A 16,623-nucleotide genomic window follows, 5' to 3' on the forward strand; every position below is an offset into this window, starting at 1 on the left:
TAAGGAGCTGCAGAAGCCCTTTGCTGCCAAATAACTAAATCAGCCCCAACCAGCTTAGTCTGAAACTGTAAAAAATTATGTATTTTTAATATTTATGTCTGATTAGAAAGAAATATAAAGAGCATGTAACGTGCTATCATTGGACAGTTCACTGTGTTGCATGACACAGATTCCAAGTAAGGCTCTTTAAGTAAAGTCTACTGAAGTGTGTTTATATTCCCCATGTTCATGTTTTTACACCCATATGATTGTAAATAAGAACAAAAAAAGCGCACTAGTTTTCCCACTTTTCTCTAATAATGAGCTTTTAGTGACAAGTGCAATTTTCATCAGCTTACCTTCGTACTGTCACACCACAGGAGACTAATCACTTCTAGCCCTTCAATGTTACTACTTCAAACTAACCACACACTCTGCTATGTATAGTTAAGTGATATATAGAAAGTATAGCTGATGCATGAGGCCTGCTAAGCTGGCTGTGAGGAAAGCAGACGCATCTTCTCCATGGTGTTCTCTTGATACTTGGGAAAGGTTCCATGATAGTCTGACACATGTGAGTACCCTACGCCCAAGGATCTCCGTGCTCTGTGAAGAGCAGCAAACGCGCCCAGTATCTATATTAATCAGGTGGACTAATTGTCATCCATCTCAACAGCTGGACAGGAGCTTGCGAGGAGGAGACTCGTTACTTACCTGTACACAGCACCACTAAGAACTACCCTGATCTCCCCGACCAGATCTCGAGTTAGGGAGTGTTATTGGCTGAAGCTGTTTGCTCCAGTTGCTCTGGCACCGGTAGCCCAAGCCTCAGCAGCCTGGCTGTCACTGTGCTGACAGATCACAAGTCAGATAATGGACCCAGCTTTGCTATTAGCATTTTAAATACACTTGCAAGGGGGGGGAAAAAAACAACCACCCCACAGGTTAAATGTTTTCTAAGGTCAGAGAGAACTAGCAGTCAACTAGAAGCAGAACCAACTTTTCAAAACTTTAGTCCCTCCCCCCCCCCGTTTTTCTTTCTTATGGAAACAGAGGCTGCTAAAATTTATGGCCAAAGGACTTGAAAGATTTTTTTTTAGAAGAATATTTAATCTGCAAAGCTTCGGCTAACAGTATAAAAACCACAATATCTCTGTTCAGAAAGCTGATATCCAACTATAGTCCATTTTTCTTATTTTTCGTAGTTCTTTTTCCTGGGATTTAGACAGTTTACATGTCATCTCTCCTAGTAATTCCACAGGACTTGTATCTTCTTGTTCCATTTCAGTAATGTCTCTTTCCTCATCTGAATCATCCTCTGTTTTTTCACTTTCCATGTCCACTTCATCAGCAACTTCTTCAGCGCTGTAAGAGGAAGATGATTGGAAACAACCCAATTAATGAAATTAATGAGTACTTCCACGTACTACAGTATCACACGCTATAGCAGAGAGGTAAGTTATTATGCAAATAACCAGGTAAACATTAGATTTTATATATTTTTTTTTAATCTTAGGCTACTTACAAACTACTATGTTTCTTTTGCCATCTTAATTACAAGCCATTTTACAAATAGCTGTCCTCTGTTTTAAGTAAACTTAAAATATTTCTTTTTCTCCAAATATAACACATGATGTCAGAACAGGCAGATCATCATTACGTAAAAAGTTAAAATCTCACACCACTACAGGATTAGAAATGTCGGATACACGAGTAGATGAGACAACATTCAAGGCAGCCATTCTTCTCTTTCAAATCTGAAAATGGTTCAAATCTGAAAAACCTTGAACACTCTTAAAAATTGCTACAATACTCAAGTGTGTTACTAGAAAAGCAGAAAAGTTTGTTTTGTTTTTTGTTTTAAACATCGGGAAGTACTTAAAGTGGCTGCTCCCTTCTGACTTCAAGAGTTAAAACTTGTGAAGTAGAAAGCACACTTCTTTAGAATTATATAGAACAGTTAGCATTTACACTGCAGTAATTAATGGTATGAATTGAAGTGTCTGCTATATAAATATTTTGGATCTTATTAGAAATGACCTGCATGGCAGAATAATACTTGTCTCCTAAAAATCATCTAACACAAGCTATTTATCACTCACAAAATGTAAATGGTGAAATGTGTGTATTACATTAATTTTCTTGTTAATGTTAAATCATTTTTTTTTCTTGGCAGTATAATATTAATCTATACAGTGATATATTCTTGTTATTCTTCAAGAGCCCAATCCCACAGCCCTTATGTGTAACTTTAAATGTGCAGTCATACTAATTACCAGTGTCAAAGAATAAGCTCTACATGTGCAAATATTCACACAGGACACTGAACTCCCAAATTCTTCAGTACTGAAAATACATGCAAGTTTCTATATATTCCTTCTGTTAGATTTTTGTCAGTGTTTTGCTGATGTGGCAAAAAGACTTTTACTTGTGTTACCCAGTAAGCAAGCAAGCCAGCTATACTGGCCAACACAAGGCAGCACAACTGACCACCCTGCTGTGTTGGCAGAATATAACACACACCCAAAACCTACTCAAACCGGTGGTTTAAGTACCTATCGAGCTACTGCATTAAACTGGGATTAATGCATTGTAAGACAAGCTTAGCTAGCTGTGTTCACAGTATGCACTCATATTTTGTAGCTTAATTAGGAATGAAATTTGATTTCTAAACAAACTGTTAAGATTAAACCTAAGGACTAACTCCTTGGTGTATGTAGAAATCTAAACCAAGAATTATGCAGGAAGTCATCATAATATCAAATAAAGTTGAGAATCTAACATTTATCCATTAAATCCCTAGAATAAGGTTAAATTCATGATGAACATTTGATTACCAAAGGCAACAGTTTGTGTATGAGCACATTATGCCTAACAATAGCAAAAATAACAGCAACAAAAGAGCCAATAGCCTCAACAGCAAGTCCCCGTCTCCCAACACGAGTTGCTTTAAAAAAGAAAAATCTAGCCCCCGAACAGCAAGTCCCCCTGTCTCCCAACACATGAGTTGCTTTAAAAAAGAAAAATCTAGCCCCAGTACAGTGTTCTACTAACTTATGTCAGTAGAAGAATGAAAAGTGTTGGAAAACCACAGTGACACTTTAAACAAAGACGTACACAACTTGAAATAACTTCAATAGCTAAGGAGAGCACTTCAGTTTTTCTTACCTTTTGTTCTCTTTGGAGATGAGCAATGAATCAATAAATACAGGACAGAGGAAGGAAGCAGACGGCAAAATGTGCGCTGGAGTGTGCAAAAGCTGAGAAGATAAAACAGAAGTTCTATGAAAGCTTTTGTTTGTCACGATTTTGTTGGTACACTTACTGTAATTACTCCTACCTCTTTGACAGCAGGTGAATCTTGCTCACCCTTATTACGAACAATTATTTTCCCAAGGCCTATATCCTCTTGTGATTGCTGACGTCTGTGCTTTCCCAGCAGCAAGCTGAAGGGGGTTACAGGAAGACTCTCTTCCACTGCCAGCTTGAAAAAAAGGGGAAAGTTTTAAGCAGGATTTTAGCATCACAAATCTCTCTCATTTTGAGTTACCACAATTCAGGATCAAGCTAGGGTTACTGTACCTGTTTGCTGGATGATGTAAGCCTTTCTTTTAGAGACTTTGTGCTGAGCGTCATTAGCTCCTAAAATACAGAATGATGTAGCAGAGTTACAGTATGTGAAACTGCTTTCCATATTTCCATACCTTGCCTACAGAAGCTCCCAACTGGCCCAAAAGCTTTTATCAGTCAAGCAGAAGTGGAAGAAGCAAACACATCTCTTCCTATTTATTTTATAAATAAACTGGAAAGGAGGAGGAATGGACCTAGAGGCTTTGTAGAGATGTTTTAGGAAAAGAAACAAAGAACCACCCACCCACAAATTACAGGAAAAATTGAGTATCATATGAAATATTTTGATAATCAGCAATAATACAGCTTCTGGGTGGTTATTTAAGTTAAACGCCATAGGAATATTCTCAAATAATCTAGTTTCTTGTATGAATGAGGCAGCAGAAACTATTAGCAGCAGAAAACCATAAATAGTCAATTTTGAACTTTAGCCGTTTTGGAAGTTGAAAACTTTTAATGAAGAACAAAGCATGGCTTATGCTACCTTGAAATCACAAAAAGGAACTCTTACACTTTCCAAGTTCAGGAAAACACTTTTTGCCCAGGAACCACCCGCCAATCACAATTTCTTACTTGTGTATCCGTAAGGAAAAATAGTTGGGATCTTCTCAGCCAAAGGTGTTTTTCTGAGCCAACTGTTTCAGGTTCATCTCTTGGAACGAAGGCAGCAAGCTGGATCTTTTCTCTACAAAGGTTCCTCTGGATATAGATTGGCCGTGGCTCACTTGGTTTAAACACAAACACTGCAAAACCAAGAATGCCTTCACTTTAAATCATGAAATCCTTACCTTCCTGGATAGCTGTCACAGCTCTCTGTATCGTAGTCAGTAAAGGCTGGACAGGATTGCCTTTAAGCACTAGTTTGGAGGAATTACAATTGGACAGCCTTACTGGTAACAGAAGGTACCTTTCACAGCATTCCAATCTAGAGAACATACTCGGAAATTAACTTTTCTGTAGAAAAGTAGCTCTAGGAAGAGCAATCATAATTTATAGTCAAAGTTCTAAAATGTAGCTGTATAGTTCAACCACAGTTTTGCATTTACAGGAGAGGGTCAAGAACATTCAAGACCCTCACCCAGAGAACATGGTTAATCCTGTGTTATATCCTGTCCTGGAAACTAACTGCTGGAAGAAAAGATGGGGAGCCAACATGTTTTACTTGACTGCTGCTGTCAGTCCATCATCTGGCTTCCATGGGGCTGAATTCTAAGAAAACCTTTTCTAGAAATTACGCTTTCAGAGTTTTAAATTCCACTGGCTATTACTTGTCAAAGAAGCCTTTGTACTTACAACTGGACTCTTTGGAGAGCCACGAGACAGCAGCAATATATTCTGAAAGGGGATCAGGTTGCAGAACCAAGACGTTGAGGTGGGCACTCCATTCCACTGAAAAGCAAACACAGCACGAGCCAGACATGAAAAGAAGGCATTCGGTTATCCCACTGCTTTGCCAAACAAAAGGTTAAATGGGAAAGACATGCAAAGCCTTAACCCCTGGAAGAGGCAAGCCACTTCAATTATTCCCATATGAATAAAAATACACAAACATTATCAATTTCTACAAGTGCAGGAAATACTGTTATTGTGTTATTGATCATTTAACTCAGCATTCACGATGGACGTGCACACAAAGCACACGTATGCTGGACAGGATACTATACTGACTGAAGTATGAAAATTGGTGCATTTTAACAGGACATTTTGTGGTGGATGGATCCGGAATCACACTAGAATTATTTAAGGTTTCACAGTAAATTCAGTGTTAAATGTTACCACGGGAGCATACATTTAATCTGATCTTACATGCACAACTGAGCAGGTTCCAGCAACATAGAAAGCCATAATCAGTGGCACCAATAAGGTACTTGCAACATGTTAGTCTCCCAAAGCAGATGTTCCTACAGAAGTAAAAAGTCAAAAGAAGTTAGTGACTTTCAGATTTCATCTTTGTTTCTCTACATAGTAATAATTTGCATATCACAAAAACATTCAGTTAAGATTTACTTCTTCTATTTAAATCAGGATACATTTGCTGTTTGCTTTCACCTCTAGTGGCATGAAAATTCACACACAACCACCACATGGGCTGGGAGATTTAAAAGTATACATAAATCTATAAGGATTGCATGTTCTTATAACATTCTGATTTCAAGAACTGATGGTAAGGTCTTAAATAACAGATCAGCCTTTCGATTTGTAATGCTATAGAATGTTTCCAAAAAAAGCTAATAAGGGACAGAATTTCTTTACTAAAACATAGCCCTTTGATGTTATGCAGTTAATACAGTCCTTTAATATAGTCCTAGAGTAATTTATTTCCTTTTAATACAGCATACAGCAAAGGCTAGAAAAGGGGCAGCTGGCCTGGGAAAAGCTTGCCACTGTACCAAGCTGTCAAGAGAGGTTTTCTCTATAAATATACTAAAGATGTGGCTTACATATCTCCCATGATTTTCCTGCAGACCAGTTTTAGAACAATGTTTCCCAATTTCTAATCTTAGAGGGCCAGTATAAACTAAACTGACTTGATCACACAAAAGAAAAGCTTACAAACAAACACAGAAAAACATGGAAGAATCCTAGGATTCTTTACGACTTTGAAACACTGTGACCACGCAATATTTTGCTTTCCATTTTAGAAGTTTCCTGGAAGCAGGTACATGAAATACCTCTAAAATACTGCAGTAATGACTTTGAGAAGCAGTTAGAAAAACATTATCATTGAAAGAGAATGCTACACTAGGTTTGTAGCATCTTCCTCTTTCAGCAATTCTTTAGATACAGGATCTGGCACAGAGATTTAGTAGATGAACCAATGAGGTCACCTACTGCCCTATTTTCTCCGAGATTATCATAAGAAAAATGGTATTCCACCTGGATCAGAAACTGCTGTACGTTTGCACTGTCTCTTTTATCTCTACCATTGACCTGTGCCATTCCTCATTATCCTTACATGGTATCTAGACCTTTAGGATGCCTTTTATCCTGGCAGCACACAATGGAGCATGCTGGGATTGTCTGCCAGGCAAATATGGATTTTCTAACAGAGGTTAGAAAGAATCTAGATATATAATATATATTTTTATATATTTCATTTATTATTTATATATTTTATAATACAGATAATAAGGTCAATATGCCTTTATGGTTTATTGATATAATTTCTATTTGTATGCATGCATACACAAATAAAGCACAAAAGAAAAGGGCTATTAGCACACCACTGTGTGCCCAAAGATACATATTTGACTATGGGAGGTACAAGAGTCATAAGCAAGTAAGAAGATGAAACTGCAAAGCTTGATCTTATTTTTAACCATACGATTTTCACCAGGCACCTAAAAGCCATTTTAGAGTCTTTTCTATGCATGAACATAAAACTGTTAAATTCAGTATTTATATGAACATATACAAGGTCTTGAACTACTATGAATTGATTCTTTCTGTTCTGAGAGTTCAAGTAAGACATAAAAAGCCAGATAAAAAAAACATACCTTATTTTTCCAGGTGGATGGCAAAATGTACACTTCAGATCCCACGTAACTGAATCCCATACAGTGACGGTTTCTTCAAAGCTAACAGCAAGCAGAGAGCCATCTTCTGAGAAACAGCAGTTGGTGGCTTGGTAGTGGTGGTAGCTGCCTACAAAGTCACAGCTCCAGCTCACACTTTGCTGTGCTGCATTGAATAAACAAGCTGGTTAATTCAAGTCCATCCATGAAGAAAGAAGAAATCAAGTATTAGGACACGAAATAGGCTCAAGAACCAGACAGTTTTGTTTTGTATGGTTTGTTTACACAAAATATGAGGATGACAGAGTGACCCATCAGCATGCTTCCTTGTGTTGGTTAACCTGCCACTGCATTCAGTTGGGATACCTTTCCAGTTGTTGATAATTACCATAATATAAACAGAAGCAGTCATGTAGTTATCCCATAACATACATTTCCCAGTATAAATAGAGTCATACAGCATGCTTTTGAAACATGTGAGTAGGATGAGGAAAGAAAAGAAAATAAGTTCACCCTAACCTAAGATATCCTTTATATAATGGCTACAAGTTGATGATTAAAAGAACTGCCTGTAAAAAAGACAAGCCAGAAACAATTCACTACTTTAAACTGCATGGCACCATCTAGAGGCAGTGAGAGATCTACTGCAAATAAAAACATGCCAGAGTGTGTTTCTACAGATGAACAAATCAGTTCATTAATATTTGCTGCTCAGAAGCCTGCAGCACGTTGAATCTTTTTATTCTACCCTGTGCCTGCTGGGCAAATACACCACAGAAGGCAGCAAAAATTTGCACTTTTACACAGCCATGAAACAGAAGTCTGTATAGTCACTTAAAAACAATCCCTGATGAGGCCAGTCAGCTTACACAAAAACATCTTGTTGAAGGAAATGGACCCCATTAGGTTTCATTGCCAGCCCACACTGTACTCAAAATCAAAGTATCTGCTCAATAATTTAAGATATAATCTAGGCTTAGAGTCATTCACAGTTCAAAAAGAAGAAGAATAAGCCCCCTCATGGAGTTGCTATTAATTAAATATATGAGCAAATTCTAGTAAATGAATACAAGCTTTAATTTTAAGTTAAGATATAATCTAGGCTTAGAATCATTTACAGTTTAAACGATGGAGTTGCTATTAAATAAATATTTGAGTAAATTCTAGTAAATGAATACAAGCTTTAATTTTTCTTCTCACAAACAGCCACTTTTGAGGAGCAAACAGCTTGGAAAGTCAATTTGGCAAAGTAAGTTTGTCAAATGGAAACTGTAGTAGTTCAAAAGTACTTTCGAGCGTGTCCTCACCTGCCCATGAAACACAAACATGTTACTAAACTGCAAGCAGTTCAAGCAAGACTACTACCATATCAGTTTGGGAACATGAAAAGGTAAGACACCCAAGTGGCATGACAGTTCCAGCTAACTTAAATGTGCCTTATAACACACATTTAAGTAAAAGGAATAAAATTTCAGTAAATGAACATTTAAATAAAAGGAAATTAAGAAGTGGGAAATCTTCTGCATTTCACATCCAAAGGCACACAAAGTGATACACATCCCTCAAAAGTTTGTTTGAAACAAGTGAACATCAGCATGCATTTTGAGAGGTGAAATGTGGTTACTTAAGTATCTTGGAAGTGGATCCTAAATATCCATTCTAGGACATTAAAATATCTAACAGGAAGGAAGGATGTTAAAAAAACATGAACTCTGAAGTGGCGGAGCTCCAGACTGGCAAAGTGCTATCATTTTACACTAAGTCAACTAAAACAGAGTAACACCCTTTGGCATCTTGCTCCCTTGAGCAGAAGTCTTAAATAAAAAAGTTACCCAGAGGAATGACAAAAATCAGCATGGAAAAATCATTACCACAAACAATCCATTAAACAAATCAACACAGGCTGCTGTTCCCTTCTGCAGCAGGCTCAGCAAGGTCTTTGCTATTTCGGGAACCTCCACATCAATCCATAACTGCAAAACTGTGGGAGAACTCTACCACAGAGAATGGTCGGGAGAACAGGATACTCCATGTGATGGCAGAAATAGACAAATACATGGGATGCATTTATGGATGAAGTTAGGGTCAGAATTTCTATAGCACGTTACAAGGTAAGCAAGTAAGAGTAAGTTATGTTTTGACCATACTTACCCTCTGGATCCGTGTCTTCTACCATCACCCAGACTTTAAACACACAGTCTCTGCCAGTTGTTACCAGTATCAGAGAGTCATCTTCCAATTCATCCATGTCACGAAAGCACATGTCTGTTATGTGGTCCTCATGGGGCGTATTTATTCTCGTATTCAGCTTAAAGCTATAGGAAAAGAAAACAGAAGCTTGCCATTTGATTTCATTTTGAACTTCCAGAAGATTTCAGCCTAAGATGATTCTGGAAGGGGCAGGGAGAAGAGGAATCAAAGAAATTTCTTGGATTTCTTAACATAGCTAAATGTTAAGTGTATGAACCAGATGCATATGTTAACTAAAGAAAAAAAAATCAAAAATGAAGTCATAATCTTCTGTACCCTAGAAGGACTAATAAATTAATGATGGATTAGACAGAAGTGGGAAAACAGAACAAGCTATAGAACCATTCTGTCAAGTCCACAATTGTCCTATGGCTAAAACAGCCTGTCTGATTATTTTAAGTAAAATGGATTCAGAGTAATTATATCCAATCTGTATTTACTTCAACTCTGTGCTGTGTTTCAGATGCATTTGGCATGCATGGTAAACTCTCCCTAGGGTCTCCCCTAGAATTTTATTAATTGATCTGGAAAAACTCTGCCTTTGCAAGACACAAAGCCTGTGTAGGTATTTGTGTGATACTTCAGACTTTGATATCTAGAAGTCCAGCTCTATTATCATTACCTTTGTGTTTCCTCATCATAGAACCAGAGCTTCAACTGTAACTCAGGGTCAGTTACTTCTTCTCTCTCTTCTACTGTTGCCAACCACTTGCCTTGTGCACTGAACGCAACTTTTACCAAGTCAGCTTGGTTTAAACCTGCCTGATTAATGTATTGTCGTTGCACAATATCCAACTGCAAAGCAAGAAGACAAAAATTAAATTTCAAAATTCAAGTATAGATTTAGCGATACTATTCATAAAACCATGGAGAAAGGATGTTCTGAAAGCATCAATTAGAACTGACTGGGCTGTGGCATAAAAAAAAAAGTGTGTGAAGCATAATTAGCACATGTACCTTCCACAATGTTAAGTGTAGGAAAGAAAAAAAAAAGATATTTTAGAGGGATTTTACCTATAATTTTTTGAGATTTAACTTCAAACCAGTGTGCTATTCCTCTATTTATTCAGCTGTCAACATTCAGCTGTGCTTAACAAGTAAAAGAAGTTTGTGAAAAATCTGAAAACATCTCAACTTAGAATCCCATCTTACAGTATGGCTGCTGGCTTTTTCCCTATTTGCCATAGTAAGTCTTCAAATAAATTCTGATGCATAACTTACTGGACCAAGTTAAGTTTTATACGAGCCCATCCAACTTACGCTGAACAGCTGTTGGTCACTTTGGAGACAATAGAACTGTAAGTGGCCAGGCTCTCCATTCAGGACCAAAGCTTTGGTTCTAGGATCAACCACTAGACCAGTCTTGACATTTGCACCTGAAAACAAAAACAAGATGACAAATGACCTAAGATGGGAAGTGACATATTCTGCCCTCGAAGTGGAAGACAAATTTTATTGCACTTACTTTTGATCAGCCCTTGAATACTTTTGGCAAATCTTAGGTTGCTGTTGATTATTGTAATTCCTGAAAAGAAAAGCAGATGAAGTCTTACAAAAGGCTTCTGCAACATAACCACATCTCATAGTGGGGAAGGGACCTTAACCAACTGTACTTAATCCTACATAAGTATTTTTTTTTCAATTTATGACACGCCCACATCAAGGTGGAAAGCCAAGTTACAGCAGTTGTCAGGGAAATTCACACAACTGATGAAAGAGCAAAAGATGGCTTCAAGCATCTCTTCTTTCAGATCAACATTGAACTTATGCAGTAACTAATTAATTGATCTAAAGGTAACAAAATAAAGCTCACACAGATTTGCATTCCATTTTGCTTTAAGTGATATTTAAAATATGTTTTGGCTTACTATTGTCTGAATGCAAGGTGCAAGAGAGTGCGCCATCAGATGCCATGGAAATGTACTCAATAGGAGATCCCAAACGAGGAAGGAAATCCTTCTGACAGTCTGATTCATTGCGCCACTGAACTAGAACAGATTCAACTCCACCACTCAGCAAGCAGGTTCCTAGTTCCAGTAATAAAAATGCAGTTAGAGGTTTTGGTTTAAAAAACAATACAAAAGTCATCAGCATACATGTTCAGAATGACAAACACAGGCTTCTCAAAAACCTTTCTTAAGCTGTCACATAAAAGGAATTATTCCTCATACCTAGCCTGGGCAATACACATAGACATATTTCTCATTATCCCATGTTAAATTGCTAGAGAAACTTGGAATAAGTCACAAGAATTTGTGCCTACAGTAAAAAACAACGCTTTGGGAGTAGTAGATTGCATTACTTTCTGAATCAGCTGAGTCTTTGTGTTAGATAATAGCTGAATTGTTCTCCTTCAATCAGAATTGCTTTGCAGTGGGAAATATCCAAAGGAGAACAGTTCAGATAAAACAATTCAGATAAAAGTTAACTGTATTTTTGCCACTAGGCTGGCAAGAACTCATCAGTACTACTGATGAAAGAGAAGCAGGTGGGAGAGTGGAGGTGAGGGAAAAGAGGTATGAGGAGGGGTTCGACTTTACATCCTGTCACAGAAGGTAGATATTTGACATTGTTAATGCCAATCAAAAATTAAAATAACAACTGCTTCCATTTTTATTTCAGATTCTCCCTGGACATATTTAAAATCCTATTAATTTGTTACTTAGTAGACAAACTCGAACTTTTGTTGATTTCTCCCTCCCCGCCACAACGCTTTGACTTTGAAAGCTGGGGCTTTTTTTATTTGTTTTTTTTCTTTGACTCACCCTCCACAGAAAAGGCTAGATCCATGACAGTATCGTGATGCCAGTGCAGCGTGGAAAACGTGTACTCTTTCTTGTGGCAGAAATTCCTCCTACGGGGAGGGGGAGAAATAGAACAGTTCTTTAAGCACAACATCAGTAACAGAGCAAATGAAAGGAAATACTCAACTGAATCAAGTACACCACCCTCTCTGCTAATTGCCCGTGGTACCCTTGCTCGTACACTCAAGCGATGCAGGGGGAGGGAAGGCACCATGCCAGCACCCCCCACCTTAGACATACCCAGCAACTTGGCAAGCGTGGTGTTCTTAACCACACAACTCCACCAGCGTGCTCTCCCTAGGACTCTGCTTGCCCATACAGAGTTATTTCAGCTGCTCCTGCGTTACCTTTTTCAAATACAGTTTGGATTCATGGAGCACAGCTTAATGGGAATATTCTCCCATTGGATGTTAAAAAGCAGCTGTACCCTGATGTGAATGTCAGTGCTGCAGGTTCACAGGGCTTGCCATTCTTTGCTCGTTATGACTTCTGAAAACGGCAACGCTAAGGATGAATGAGACTGTTTTGCTCAGGTTTCACTCGATTCCTATGGTCACACCAGTTAATGGGGTACACAGTTCAATCAAAATGCACATACCAGAGGCGAATCTTTCCATCAGCGTGGCCAGTTGCAATACAATCCTCTGTAGGATGGCATGCTACGCAGCTGAACTGATTGTTTCCACCTTTGGTCTTCGTTGCACTTACAGAAAACCTTCAAGAATTCAGATAGTAAGGGTAAGAAATAAGGTTTTGTTTGTTTTCTTTTTTTAAACAAACCTTCAAAAGGATCAGCTAACACACATAAAAATAATCCTGCCTAGCAAAATTAAACATCTCCAAGTTGTTATAGTTACATGCAATCTCCAAAAACCAGCAACAGACTTATTCTTCCTCTTTATTTCATTAGTTCTTTGCTTTCAATCAAGCTGAAAGATTTTTCCTCTCTCTCTCTTTTTCCACACCCCTTCCTCCCCCTTCCCGTTTTGGCCCTGACCAAATTTTGTCACTTGTTTCAGTCCAGCACCAGCCTAAGCATTTACCTGAAAAAAAATACATGCCTGAGCTGGGAAGATGAGCTCCCAACGCATTGCAGCAGCTCACTGTCTGCCTCTGCAGGGAGCTTCTGACATACTGACCACATCCCCTCCAGCACAAAAACCAAAAGGTTGCTGACAAATACCAAATAATGTGTGCACATATCAGCAGGTGACAAACATTTACCATGTATCAGACTGAATCAATACTTGACAGTTTCATTCTTACCTGTTCAACTGTTTCTGTTTGAAAAAATAAACTTGGAGATTAACCTCCTTCACTGATGCCACATATTCACCCTGTTACAGTAAAACAACAACACAGGACATACAGATTATGCTCTTATATATGAAAGAAAAAAACCTACGAAGTACTTAAAATTGGAGAGAATATATAAAGTGATGTTAAGTAAATGTTTTCCTATCATAAGTGTTATATGGTGGTTGTTTTTTTTATAAAAAAAAAGCATAGGTGTTACAAACACACAGATTTGTTTAACTTCAGATTTGTTTCAGTGCTGCTGTGCTTCTAGAAAAGCGCAAACAGCATATAGTTCATTTGAGAGAATAAAAATCCCCAACAAGCCAACACCCAACAGAAGAAAAAAAAACAAAACCAAAAGGTGAGCATACTTCTCTTCCAAACGCAATACACTTCGGTGACGCGTCCACACCATCCAAAACCACTGACAATTCCTTGGCTTCCAAATCTTGGCCTGCTGCTTTTGTCAGCTTAACTGAGACCAGCTGGAACGTATCTGACCAAAGAAAAATCTGTGATCAAAAGGCTTTTATGAACAAGTTTATATACGCTCCTTAAAAAGGAGATTTGCACCCCTCCTACCTTAAAACTAACATGCTTGTACCTTCCAATATTTTTTAGTTTGAAAAAGTTTGTAATACCTTCCAAAAAAATAATTGTTTCAGATATTTTGATTAAAACAATAGTATTGAATATTGAGGAGACTGAAGATAGTGGACTCCATGAAAAAATATCTACACGTGCTTTCAAACAGGACAAGTCTATTTATGTTAGTATTGCTTAAGGTGGAAGGGTAGTCTCAAGTACTGTAGCACACCCTCTATCATGTTAAGCACTGCTTAAAGATTTATTGCATCTACATCATCAGATACATGCAGTATATGCTTCAAAAGTGAAGAGAAGCAATTCTTCTAGACAAATGTTAAAAAAAATAGATGTCATAGAATGAAAACAGAAAAAAGGTACAAAATGCATGACGTGTCATAGGATTTAAGAAATCTTTTCAAAATTTAATATATTAAAAGCATGTTTTTGCAGCATATCATTCACTGAGATGACAGCTGTTGTGACACAGCATGACTTAGATGACAAAAATGATGCTAAATGTACCGTACCTCTTTCACCAGTCTTTGGAATTACAACAAACACTGTGTCCTCAAAACTAGCAAGTGCGTACAGTGCCAGAAGTTTGGATCCTACAGTGAAAGTCTGCAGAAAAACAAAAGCGAAGGTGGTCAACAATTATTACACTTCTGTGCATAGTTTTCAACAGTGAATAATGCTAATTTTTTACAATAAGGAAAAAATATGTGCTTTACTTGACAACAGATGGTTCTCAGGCTGCGTTAACAGCAGAACAATACACCTTGGACCGATTTGTGCCCATACGTAGTAATATCTGAAGAAATCCTTATTCTATTATCAGTGGGTGAAGAATTATTTTGACATATGCTCAATAGAAATAACTGAACATACTTTAATGGGGATCCCATCCATGAAGTCCCACAGCTTAATGCTGCCGTCAAGAGAGGAAGAATATAGCTGAGGAAACAAAAAGATATATATATCAGTTAAAAGAATATATCAAAGCCAGCTCTTACATAAAATCACAGCTTAAAAGTTAAAGGATTGATCAATGGAACTGCAATTCCAAGTGGCTGAATCATCAAAAATACAGGACACGGCTCAGCTCTGTGCTGCCTTCAAAGAAAGCGCAATGGAAATACAACACTATTATTCTAATTTGAAATATACGTTTTCACAAAGTGTCAAACAAACAGGTATTTGTGTTTAATCACTTCAGACTAACAGAATATTCACAGATATCCTTTACATGAACTTCTACAACATTTGCATCAGATTTTGCACAGATAACATGCAGACACAGTACATTTTGTCAAATAATTCTTGTTTATACATAGACACCAAAAAACCCCAAGCAAACAGAGAGCCAGATCAGGAGGAGCGGTGAACAGGGAAGGCAGGCTGCTGGCAGACAGACAGCCACTGGGAAATTGCAGGGATTTAGTCAATTCTGCATCTGTAACAGCAGACAGAGAAAGTAAGGGGGCAAAATAAATACTGCTGGTTTTCTAACATTTAATAATTAAATAACAATAATAAAGGAAGTTTTGCTGGCATTTCCATTTTGCGGTCATTCCATTCAATCAGTGTTTTTGTAGAAAACAGTTATAACATCTATCCTTCCAGCCAGATTTAGGAGAAACGTTAGCTTGGCAATGCTTCCAGCCCGTTCCCAACTTCCAGCCCGCCCCCAGGCCCCCGGGGCAGCCCCCGCAGAAGTGGAGAAGCTGCGCCGAGGCGGCCGGAGCACCCCCCACAGCCAGGCACCCCGCCGTACCCCCTCCCCAGACCTGCATGTGGTTGCGGGGGTTGAGCTGGATGCCCGTCACCAGGTCGGCGTGACCCCCCATCAGCCGCAGCGTCTCCTCGGTGGCCACGCTGTACATCTTCACGAAGTCTCCGGAGGCGCAGAGCAAGTACCTGGAAGGATGGGGGGGGGATGACAGCCGTTACCCCGCCGCCCGCGGGCGGGAGGCCCCGGGACCCCTCAGGAGGGATACAGGCCGCGCCCACAGCGGCCGGCAGCCGCCCTCACCACGGCGCTCGGGAGCCCCTTCCCTCAGCCCCACTTACTTGGAATCGGCGGAGAAGACAGCCCGGGCGCCATGGAGGCTGCTGCCGCCGCATCGCACCACGCGGAGCGCCGACACCGGCGCCACCATCTTCCCTGCCCCGCCGGAACCCCTCACCTCTCACCTTTGCCCCCGCCCCTCTCTGTCACTTCCGCCTGCTGCCGGCATGGCGGCCGGCGCGAGCTGCTGGTTGGCTAGAGCGGCAGTGACGCGCCGAGGGCGGGCGGCTCGCGCGTCCTCGCGGCTCCTGAGGGCGCTCGCGGCGGCCGTTAACGGTCGCTCCTCTCAGAGGCGGTGAGCGCTGGGTCGGCGCTGCCGCTGCCTGCAGCGGGGAGAGCCCAGCCCTCACGCAGAAACTGCCCCTCGCCACCTCCTGCCGCTCGCCTGCCTTCCCCCGAGGTAGAGAGGGAGGGAGCCCGGGGGTAGCGACACCGCAGAGCTCCAGCGGTGGTGGCCGGCTGGGGCCTGAGGGTGCCCGGCGCCTCCTGT

At 39.6% G+C, this 16,623-nt stretch overlaps 1 protein-coding gene across 1 annotated transcript; it reads right to left on the minus strand.

Moving 5' to 3' along the window:
- Positions 1–1,068: 1,068 nt before the first annotated feature.
- Positions 1,069–16,265, minus strand: WDR75 (WD repeat domain 75). Its single transcript, XM_014954445.1, has 21 exons — positions 16,136–16,265; positions 15,853–15,982; positions 14,954–15,019; positions 14,593–14,686; positions 13,849–13,973; positions 13,445–13,515; positions 12,777–12,893; positions 12,140–12,228; positions 11,243–11,401; positions 10,840–10,899; positions 10,635–10,750; positions 9,997–10,169; positions 9,276–9,439; positions 7,107–7,290; positions 5,416–5,510; positions 4,903–4,998; positions 4,183–4,352; positions 3,562–3,621; positions 3,320–3,463; positions 3,148–3,239; positions 1,069–1,344 (listed from the first exon to the last, which is right to left on the minus strand). Exons 1-21 carry the CDS (start codon positions 16,222–16,224, stop codon positions 1,137–1,139), a joined length of 2,502 nt encoding a protein of 833 aa, XP_014809931.1. The 5' UTR covers positions 16,225–16,265; the 3' UTR covers positions 1,069–1,136.
- Positions 16,266–16,623: the final 358 nt, after the last annotated feature.

This window comes from Calidris pugnax, unplaced genomic scaffold (assembly GCF_001431845.1).
Source record: "Calidris pugnax isolate Ruff unplaced genomic scaffold, ASM143184v1 scaffold103, whole genome shotgun sequence".
NCBI lineage: Eukaryota > Metazoa > Chordata > Aves > Charadriiformes > Scolopacidae > Calidris > Calidris pugnax.